Source organism: Poecilia reticulata, chromosome 14 (genome assembly GCF_904066995.2).
Source record: "Poecilia reticulata chromosome 14, P_reticulata-male-v2, whole genome shotgun sequence".
Taxonomy (NCBI): Eukaryota; Metazoa; Chordata; class Actinopteri; order Cyprinodontiformes; family Poeciliidae; genus Poecilia; species Poecilia reticulata.
The window spans coordinates 14,151,578-14,162,756 of NC_088843.1; the positions used below are offsets into that span (position 1 = coordinate 14,151,578).

General features: G+C 39.8%; 1 protein-coding gene across 4 annotated transcripts; it reads left to right on the plus strand.

Moving 5' to 3' along the window:
• Positions 1 to 453: 453 nt before the first annotated feature.
• LOC103475874 (protocadherin-10-like) lies at positions 454 to 10,898 on the plus strand. Of its 4 annotated transcripts, none has more exons than XM_008427813.3 (3): positions 454 to 3,056; positions 4,407 to 4,443; positions 6,327 to 10,898. In XM_008427813.3, the coding sequence occupies exons 1-2, from the start codon at positions 639 to 641 to the stop codon at positions 4,416 to 4,418; spliced, it is 2,430 nt and encodes an 809-aa protein (XP_008426035.2). In that variant the 5' UTR covers positions 454 to 638; the 3' UTR covers positions 4,419 to 4,443; positions 6,327 to 10,898. The 4 variants fall into 4 exon arrangements, with proteins under 4 accessions (XP_008426035.2, XP_008426036.2, XP_008426033.2 ...); XM_008427814.3 differs by having other exon boundaries at positions 6,330 to 10,898; XM_008427811.3 differs by lacking the exon at positions 4,407 to 4,443.
• Positions 10,899 to 11,179: the final 281 nt, after the last annotated feature.

Sequence of the window (11,179 nt, forward strand, 5' to 3'; positions counted from 1 at the left end):
TTTACTAATTTCTTTTTTTTTTTTGATTCAGAGTGAAGTCAGTTGGCGACATATTCAGATGCAACACCTATCCGATTATATTGTAAAAGAAAAAGAAACATGATGCGAGAGCGAATATAAAGTATATATGTTTACTAAACAATGAATGAAAGAACAATAACAAAGTTCAAGTTTCAGTCGAGATTTTGTCAAGGTACTGTAAAATAAAAATGTGTATTTTGTGTGTTACTGTAAGATCTTTAAATATGTGCAGGTTCTATTTTCTGGTTAAGTAGTTTAAATAAATTGAAACAAAACAGTTTGAAAACATACTATTGAAACATAAATGATTATGTTGTTTTTTTATGTAAAGGTATTTTTGCTTCAGTGCAGCTATTTTGATAGGCACCATTTGGTGATTTAAAAAAAAAAAAAAAAAAAAAAAAAAAAGCCCCGCTACCTCCTGGATCTGTGTTACGCCCCTGCGTTGGCTGTCAGCGCGCACACCGCTCCTCCAGCGGCTCCACACCTCAGATGGCCTGCTGCAGCGGCTGCTACAACTCGCGGAGGCTAGAAATGTCACCGGTGATCCTTTGCACGAAGACAACACGGTCGTAAGAACAGATTTGTGACATTTATCTCTTGTGTTAACGCTAACAATGGCGCTTAATCGTGCAACTACACGGACTCGTTCGTTCGTGGCCGCTCTCACGGTTTTTGTCGCGCTGTGGGGATCTGCGCTCTCCATCACCCGCTACTCCATACCGGAGGAGATGGAAGAGGGTTCCTTTGTTGCCAACCTGGCCTCAGACCTGGGTCTGGACGTACGCAGCTTGCTGGAGCGCAATGCGAAGCTCGATGTCATTCACAGCAAAAATTACCTCGACATTAACAAAGACACGGGGGAGCTGGTCATCCGCGAGAAGATGGACCGGGAGAGCATATGCATGACTAAAACAACCTCATGCTTCCTGAAAATGGATGTCATACTCTCCAACCCCGTTCGCATTTTCAACATCGAGCTGGAGATCTTGGACATCAACGACAACGCGCCCGTTTTTCGTCGGAAGACAATGCACTTGGACGTTTCTGAGGCAACCCCTCCCGGTGAGAGATTCTCCCTGACCAACGCCGTGGATGCGGATGTGGGGGCGAATTCGGTCAAGACCTACTACCTGAGCGAAAGCAAATACTTCAGCATTGACATCCAGACGGGCAGCGACGGCTCCAAATACGTAGATCTAGTGCTCGACGGCAAACTGGACAGAGAGGAGCATGCGATTCACAATTTGATTTTAACTGCGGTGGATGGAGGTGTGCCTCCCCGCTCTGGTACGGCCAGCATAATTATTAACGTGCTGGACATCAATGATAACGCCCCCACGTTCAGTCAGCCCGTTTTTGCTGTCAACGTTTCGGAGAACTCTCCAGCGGGGACGGTGGTGATGACATTAAACGCGACTGATTTAGACGAAGGCACAAACGCGAAATTGATATACTCGTATACCCTGTACACTTCGGAGAAGACGCAGGAGCTCTTCTCCCTAGATCCACAGTCAGGCGAGATCAAAGTGAAGGGGGTGATCGATTATGAAGAGAGTCAGAGTTTTGAGATGTACATTCAGGCTCAGGACAGAGGGGCAAACCCGCTGTCAGGACACTGCAAAGTGATGGTTTACATCACAGACCTAAATGATAACTACCCAGAGGTGACCATCAAGTCCCTGAAGAGGTCGGTGGCCGAAGATGTCTCGGTGGGGACACTGATTGCTGTGGTGAGCGTCAGTGATAGAGATTCTGGAGACAATGGCGCCGTAGACCTCCACCTGAACCAGAAGGAAGCCTTACCCTTTCGTCTGAACAAGTCCTCAGAAGGTTACTTCGAATTGCTGGTGTCGAAACCGCTGGACCGAGAAGTCAAAGGCAAATACGACATCAAACTAATAGTGACAGACAGAGGCTTCCCAGCCCTGTCTGAGAATGAAACCATCACCTTGGAGATCCTGGATGTCAACGACAACGCACCCATGTTCTCTCAGTCCTTCTACACAATCCATGTTATGGAGAACAATCCACCTGGAGCGTTATTGACATCCCTAAGTGCACATGACCCAGATTTGAATGAAAACCAGTACTTGGTTTATTTCATAATGGAAAAAGAGATAGTTAACATGTCTGTATCCATGCTTTTCTCCATCAATCCTGAGAACGGGGACCTCTATGGCCTTAAGACCTTTGACTATGAGAGAGAGAAGGAGTTCCTGTTCCACATTGAGGCCAGGGACTCTGGTGTCCCCCCTCTGAGCAGCAATGTGACGGTTCACATTGTCATCCTGGACCAAAATGACAACACTCCCCTCATTGTATCACCATGGCGAGCGCACGGCTCAGTTGTTGAGGAGGTCATACCAAGGTCCACAGAGAAAGGTCATTTGGTGGCCAAAGTGGTTGCCGTTGATGCGGACTCTGAGCAGAATGCCAGAGTCACCTACCAGCTACTGCAGATCAGTGACTCAACTCTCTTCAGCCTGGATCAGTACAACGGAGAGATCCGAACGACAAGGATGTTCAGCTACAGAGACCCAAGGCAGCAGAGGCTGGTAGTTGTTGCAAAAGACAATGGACAACCTGCTTTGTCTGCCACTGTTACCATCAAGATATCAACGGTGGAGCACGCCATGACCTTCTTAGAGACAACAGAGCTACCATTAGAGAACGAAGTCTTCACCAACCTAAACCTGTACCTTGTAATTGGTTTAGGAGCTGTGTCCTTTCTGTTGTTGATAACCATCTTGGTTATCATCGTTCTCAAATGTCAAAAGCCAAAGCCAAAGGCCATCAAGATGCCCCCAGCCAACAGAAATAGCCTGATTAGCCAGAGAAGCTCCACCATCGCAGATTCCACCCTGATCTCCAGTGATGCCTACTGGTATAGCTTGTTCCTCGCAGAAACCAGGAAGGGCAAGGTGGTGGTGAGACAACCAATCATTCCCAAAGGAGCAGGATATTTTGTATCCAGCATACCCAGGAGCATAGGCCCAAGTGAAACCACAGACTCCAGAGCATCCACACTGGAGGTATGTTGAATTGGTAGATAGCCTTTGATATCACAGGGTATACTGTTATATAAAAAATGTTCTTGCATGTATTTTGTCTCTCCTCCTCCTTTGTAATGGAGGTTTGTTAGTACCCTACTTTTCAAACACAGGGTCACAGCGGTATATACCTTTCCCTGTACAAACAGCTCACTGAGTTATGATCATTTTGTTTCGCTATTCAAGTTGTGCCACACACAATTTTTTTTTTTTTTTTTGTTTAAGTAGTAGTATTGAATATTTCAGCTTTTGAAATACTGTTTTAACTGTTTTATGCTAAGGTTGAAAATTACTTGAGAATATTAATAGCTATGGTATCAAATGAAACTGTAAAATGTCTGAGCTGGTGATTGTGGTGGGAAATGTTTATACTGCTGCAACCTTAGCAACATTTGCAAATTAGAAAAACATTTTTTGAGTGCTTAAAATCAACATCGAGGGTTTTTCAGGGTAACATATGTATGGTACGGGATTCCATCCATCCATCCATCCATCCATCCATCCATCCATCCATCAAACAAAAATATGCAGGATCCCTGAAATTTGACCTCTCTATAACATATGCTTTTATTGTATTTCCTTCAGAGGTATTGTGTTTAATCAACTCCGTACATCTGACATCTCACTTATTGAAGAAGATTTCCATAATTCCTCTGAGATCCCGTTATTTTTAAAATTACACTACAAAGGTTTTGATGTACAGTACAGCAAGTGATGCGCAATGTCAAAGCCGGCTCCACCCTTACACTTTAATGCATGTACCATATTGAGAAATATCGAACAGTTCTCTGTTCGAAACACAGTTTCTAACAGAGTCCTGCTGATTTTGATTCAAACTATCTGCATTTTTAGCCATAATTAGGCCAAGATCTCCCCCCTCCTTCCATCCACCTCCCAAATCTGCAAGTGTTTGATGTCTTATGTGGTATGTAGGTCATGTATTGCAGATACATAACACACAATCGCAGCGAGAGTAGTAGGCGTATGAGGGAGAGCACTACAAAGAAGCCCAGAGTTGGAGGGGGTTCTCTGAGGACAAGAGATAGAGCTGCACTAAATGAGATCCGTTATAAATTTCAAGCAGCACTCTGGTGCACAGCAGACCGTCGTCGGTGTATATGTGCCGAGAACCATCCAGATGTTGTTTATTTTTCCTACAGCTGGTGCTACAAAGCAAGCTAAGCCAAGCGGTGCTCCGAAAGAATCAACAATATAAATATGCAAGCACAGGTGCAGATGGAGGGCGAGGTTGCAGTTGTGCATGATGTATCTGTATTGTGCATTTGCGTGTCACACATCCCACTGAACTTGTTTCTTCTTTCTGTTCTTAAGTACTCAAAATGAAAGGAAGTCCATTCTACAACTGGAGGTATGCTGGTTGCTAACTACAATCTGTAGAGCCACTATTATTTTGTAGACATTCACTGTCCGTTTCTACTTCATATTCATTCTTGGTTAGACTAAAACAAAAGCAAGAAAGAGAAATGAACTGCCACAGTTTCCAGTGCAAATCTTCTGTGTTATCCTTTTTTCCGTCAACATATTTTCCCGATTAAGTAGAACAGAATCCAATATTTCTGCTTACGCTTCAGTCAAAATGTCCCCTTACAAACACAACAATCTGTTCCAATCTAATTCTAACGTGAGCACTCAGAGGGGAATTGACTTGTCTATCAAGCGAGAAACCAGCTTATATTGAGAACTGAGATTAGACTAAAATTGGCTGCCGGTCAGATTCATGTCGTGCACATGTCTCTGTGATGGCGCTGACTGAAAAAGAGATTAAGGACTGAATTGTCTCAGCCAATTGTCAGGTAACAAGGTCATCTGTTCGTTTAAACAACGCCTTTGTCAAAACATGTTTGTAATGTGTCAGAATTGCAAATTTGAGACAATTTCAATCTGAAGTTGTTTGTAATAGGGTTGAGTGTTATTAACACCTTAATGACTTTATATTTCTCAAAACATTTTAGCATGAAAGGCTTGTGATGTTATCATAGGACACCATGAAATTGAGTGCGTTTTAAACAATTCTGATATTGTTATTTCATAAAATTAAAGGTGCTACAAGAATATATTGCAGTACCTTTTTTTTCATATGGGATGTAATTCAACTAAAAAAAAAATTATAATGACCCAAAGGTTTATGATTATGTGCTTTTCTATATACACATTTTTCTCTTAAGAAATATTTCCATTTTTCGTCAGGACGCCAAGTTACATCAAGAAGTTAGCTTTTTATAATCTGCACACAGCAAGTTCATTTAATTACATGTTTGAATTAGTAATATTTATGATCTCATTATTTTCCCGGATCATTAATTGGACTGTATCGTCAAAAATAATTCAGTTGCCGCTCAAACCTACCCATCCTGCTCTGCCTGAAAGAACTGGGTCTTTGTTGTTCTTTTTGCAAAAGAAGTACTCCCATGAAATTCTGAAAAAGTACACAGTAGCTTTGCATGCAATATTTGTCAAGGGGGTTGTGACAAGAAGGGGTCAACAAGGCTGAGAACAAAATTACATGCAACTGTAAAAAGGAGAATTAATTTTTGCACTTTGGGTCAACAATGCAGAGCCTTAAGATGGTTTAAACTGTCTGTTAAGGCATATTAAGGTATATTTTGTATTTGAAGTAATAAAATAGGCATTTATAAGGGGGGAATCTCAACAGGTAGAGATTCCCCCCTTGCTTGTGGGCGTCTGTGTACTGTTTTTAATCATTAAAATTCAAGAGAGAAAAGCAGATTGGAAATAATAGCCTTTCATGCCTTAACGTAACCATACCTTTGCAGACTTAAACATAGTATTTCAAACAATGCTGTTGCTATTTTCAGAGTTGAAGTATATGGCATATCACCCAATCCTAGCTTGCAGTCTTGACTCCAGAATTAGACATAGTGATGGCTGCTTGTGCATGCTTAAACAGTATCATCTGTGTGCTAATTGAACAAAAGCCGTATATTTTCTTCTTTATTTCTATTAGTGACCTTGAGACATTTTCTTTTGATAAACTAAACCGCAAAATAAAATAACCAATAAGTCGTTAAAATAAAGAAGCAAAAATCATTGATATCCCCCCCTCCCCCGTAATTCTGAATGACCCGTAAGTCCAACGAAATGATATTGATGGTGGCAGTAACCAGTCGCAATCCACTGTTGCATGAGTGAGGACTTTCTAAAACTTTATATCGAGGCTTGTTTGGTTTCTAATACCATGTTTTTGTTTGTTTTTTTCATTTCTTTTTTCAGCAGCAGCAGCCCAGAAGAGAGCTGCGGTGATGTAATCGTCTCTTCCTGGGAGTCTCTGGCTGAAACCTTCCAGGGGCTTGCAAAGAAGATAAACAGTTTTCTATCGTCAGTCCCTCTGCTCCAGCTCCTGATTTCCCCTGTTTCCTTTAATCCCACACACCAACAATCAATCAGTATTCACCACATCCTTCTACCAGTGTGTTTTGTTTTTTGGGTTTTTTTTGTGCTCTTAGGTAGGAATACTTTCTCTTAACTAGCATTTGGACAAACCACAAACGAGCTGGAGTGCATTGACTCCAGAACATCACTAAAGACTCCCAGTGGATGCATTTGCCTTTTTTGTCCAGGTTTTACCATGGGTTGTAGGTTTAGAAGCCATCAGTTGTCTAAAATATACCTAAGTTGCCATAAAGTTGTTGTTGTTGTTTTTTTAATGCTGGAGTTTGAAACAACACGCCTAATCATAAATATACACACGTATCAGGGTGAATAAGCTTCTTCCATCTGATGAATCCATTATTGTAGCTGGTTATAACATTCAGGCCTGAAACTAGGTGTTTTGGGGGGTTTTTTGTCCTATTTTGTAAGGAGAATCTTTCTGTTTGATAAGACTCAAACTTTTACCTAGTAATAATCAGTGATTCAGTTTTAGGTCTTCTTTTTTTTTATATATATATACAATGTCGTGGTTAACAAGTTTTGAATGTCTATAGAAGAAAATGTCAAAAAAGAATGAAAGAAAACAGGTAAACGTCAATGAAAAACAAAAAAACCCAAAAGCTTTCCCTTCTTATTATTTGATTGTAGTTCAAATATGAGTCGTTGTGAGGGTGGACAAGATAAAACGCTCCCCAACAATAGATGTACAATCGGTGCAAGACATGCGTTTCTGGAGAGTAGTTTACATCCACTCATCACCATACCTGATGTTAATTATGGAGTTTTATTGATTTATTTGAACAGTTTGTTTTTATTGATTTATTTTTATCTGGTCAGGGGAGATCATCACTGAGAGATGATTTGACAAAAAGCTTGACTTTGTTGTGGATGGTTTCTTATAATTTGACTCAAATATGCTCATACACAGCCCAACAACATGTCCCTGTGTTGTTGGCCTTGAAAAGCTTACACTTACTCCCAACATTCTCATTTTTCTTAATATTATAATAAATTAGTCTCCTTCCAAAGATTGTAAAAAATTTCAGTCGAGCCTGAAGGTGCTAATTTCGGAGTATAATGGAGCTGTCAGAACAGTTTTGGTGGTTCTTTGGTTCTTGACGATTGCAGTTAACGTCTTTTTAATCTTAGAGTTTCAGTTTGTTTAATGGGGTTAAAATTTGGAAGCAGGTTAGAGTTCAGGTGGGTAAATCAACCCCAAAAACACAAGGTAACTACATTGGTAAGACTTTTTTTAAGCTTCCCGATTGACCTTTTGAAACCCCGAAATGAAACCGATTGAAAATTTGTAGACAAAACTAAAAAAAAAACTTGGTTTGTGCCAGAATATTAGTGTTGAGTTATTTATAATTTTTTGTTATAATTTTATTTTCTTTTTTTCAATGGCAGAGCCTTTCATAGGCATGGCCAGACTGAGACCGTATCACTGAGAGCTGGCCAACAGCAGATCTGTGCGGGAGCCATTTTGGAGCACATCATGCGTATTTTCCAAATAATTCCTGAAAAGCAGAAAATATTTTCTTGAAACAAATAAATATACCTTATTTTTATAAAAACATGCTGTCCAACCATCTACTGCTGCCGCCGACTGTTTTGGAGGGGAACTGCTTTTTTCAGAGGCGTGCTCTGCTGGTGAGTTCCCTCCCCGTGGGAACGACCACCATCGGCTCCGCCCCTGCTGCGCGGATTAGCAGAAGTCCAAAATAAAATTTCTGCTCCTAATTAATGTACTAATTTTATTTTATTCCTTTTATTTATCCAACTTAAAATAAAACTGTTCAAATGCATCACTATAAACCAAAAATGTACGTTAGTCAAGTTTGTGATGATTGCATGTAAACGTTTAACAGTAACTGCACATTACAATGCAATGCAAACTCTCAACGTTCTAAGCAAAATCAAAAAATGTTGTACATTTATGAACAATCAGTTCATCTCTTCCCGTTGAGGTGAGAGGAAGCTTGACGGTGACAATTACAACGTTTTGCCAGAGGGAAGAGCTTCATAAATGCGTCATTCGCAAACAGTAAAGCGATTCGACTGAAAATCAAATGTTTCTTTTAGAAGCAATTTCCTCAACAAAAAAAAAAGTCCCCCCCCCCCCCAAAAAAAAAAAAACTGTTAAAGAAATGATTTTAGGAAATACACAACTGGTAGAAGAAAAAAAAAAGAAAGATGATATATGAGGTCATAATCTAAAGTAAAATATAAATAATCATAAATATGTTTAATAGCCAGAGTAAAACTATAAAAAAAGAAGAAGAAGAAGTAATAATCTTGACCAGTGTATGATCGGAGGTAGCGGCAAGATGTTCTTTGATAAATATTAATGTTTTTTATATATATTTTATGTAGTAACTTTTATTGCTGCTTTTGTGAGCTTCTTAAAGGACATTTTGTTGCATATTTATAGTGTAGTGCCGTCGTTTTAGTTGTGTACATGCATAAAAAAACGGAGTAAGAAAACATTTTATGACCTCAAAGGCAGTGCTGCCGCACCGCCTTCAAGTCCAGGACTTCAATTTCTCTGTAACAGGAAGCTTATTAAGAGTGCTAATTAGGCTGCTGAATGATCAAATGTAATCGGCGTTGAGTTTAGGGAGGCTGGATTAGGGGAGGAAAGAGAACATTGTGTTAATTACAGCGACAGTATTCCTGTAGTGACTCTGCTGACAGTGCATAAAATGTATTAAGCGGATGACAGCGGTTTGAATTTGGGATATGCACGGAATCTAAATGTGATCCCATGCAGCACTCCTGCGGAAATGCAGCAAAGGGGGAATATTTCTGGATGTATCCGGCTTCACGCTCTGAGTCAGTGAAATGTTACCCCCCCCACCCCCCTGGCCTCTTATTTTCTTCTTTTTCGTGCTGCTCACCTTTGAAAGCATCTAGCTGGCTGCTTGTCAGCCTGAACATGTCGCATAATGAGGGTCAAGTGCATGTTAGATGTGCAATCAGTGGCAGAACTGATTGATTCCAACAGTGTTAATGCAGTTATCGGGTTGCACATATGATGAGCTCCTCGCGTGCCTTCTGCCTTGTACAAGATGACTGTTGACAAATGTAACAATAGCATTTCGTGCACACTAAAAACTGCTGGGTTTTTTTGTTTGTTTTTTGTTTTGTTTTTTAAAACTGGTGCTCCGTAAATTATGGGCTTGATTTAACACATTAACACCATAACTCAATAGGTTTGAGTTATGGGTTTTTACCCAGTGTTTTTGTTAATACTACCAATGATTTTTCCTGATGGCATAAACACAACAAACTAGAAAAAAAATAAATAAATAAAATCTATAAACGTATTTCAAAGTTAAAACAGAATCTCATGAAAATTTAAAGCAGATTCTATGAATATGGCAAATTATTTTGGTCAAAGCATCAAATTTCAACACAGCTAGAAGTATCATTCACCAAACAATAACTATAGATTCAGTGAGGTAACACAGCATCAACCCAGTATTTTGGTCACAACTCCAAAACATGGCAAAATGAATTTAAACAAAACAATTATTGTTATTTGAACACATTGCAAAAAAAAAAAAAAGCAAACATAAAAACTTTATGGCCAGTTCCTTGATTAAAATGTGAAGGTTGAACACAGTTAGCACTAGCCAGTGAGCAAAACATTTTTTTTATTGTGAACTGCTCATTAATACAACACATTGCCATTGTTATACATTCTATTTTTATAGTCTTAAATTGTCCAGTTAATTTCTGTGGAGGAGATTCGGTGAATTCTGATTCATTATTCGACCGTGAAAACATGACGAGTCTCTTCCTGACGTCTACTGAAACCCGATTTTTAACCTGACGTCGATATGACCCGACTTCTGTTCCAGCAGAATAAACCCATAAAAGAGGAAAAATAACCCAGCAGTTTTTTTGTTTGTTTTTTTTTTTCTTTTATGTGTAATCGATTCGTTTTTCCCAGGTTACAGTATCTTGAGCTGCTTGTTGGATAGGCACCTTTAGACTCAGAACAGGGGTTCTGTTACGAACCAATAGACGCATTAATTGTAAATTAAACTGCTTTATACTTTGTGTTTTTATACAACATACCTTTTTGATATCTTCTGTATTCACTGTGATTGAATGGCACAGGGGATGCTTGTGCTCAGTGTAGTAGGCTGTAAGTGAGTTAATTGTCTCTTTCTTTGTTTTCTGTTTTGCTTTTCCTAGCAGCTACTTTGCCGTTCATACTGTACAGAAAGCTTCAAGAGTTGTACCAAACGCTCTCCGGTTTCATCCCGCTTCGCCAATCAGAGACAGTATGAGTGAGAATGGGCTTTCTTTACTTTCATGTCTTGTTAATTGACCGGTTTTGATGTCGCTTATTGGGTTTTAATGTAACGCCTGATTATGCTAGTTTGAATAAAGATTTTTAATCCATCTCTCGGTTGTGTCTGTGATAGAAATGTATTGCAGAAGTCATCAAAAGTGACTTCTTAAAATGCGCCGCCCCTCTCTGCCCCCCCATCCCCCCTTCTCTCCCTTGCTATTCCTCTGAAATTTCCTCACACATGGAGTTTGACCCACTTTCTCTTTATAAAGCTCTGTACTAATTCTTCGAAATTAAAAACTATATAAAGGAGATGGAATTTCAGGAGCAGACAAATAGGACTCTTCCAGTCTGTTTGTTGTGAGCCACACAGGGCTTTCAGTCTGCAGTC

Excerpts from the sequence above, each read along its gene's own strand:
- LOC103475874 (XM_008427811.3), top strand. The coding sequence starts at position 639 with ATGGCGCTTAATCGTGCAACTACACGGACTCGTTCGTTCGTGGCCGCT. Across the intron at positions 3,057-6,326 it reads CCAGAGCATCCACACTGGAG|CAGCAGCAGCCCAGAAGAGA; the intron begins GTATGTTGAATT and ends TTCTTTTTTCAG.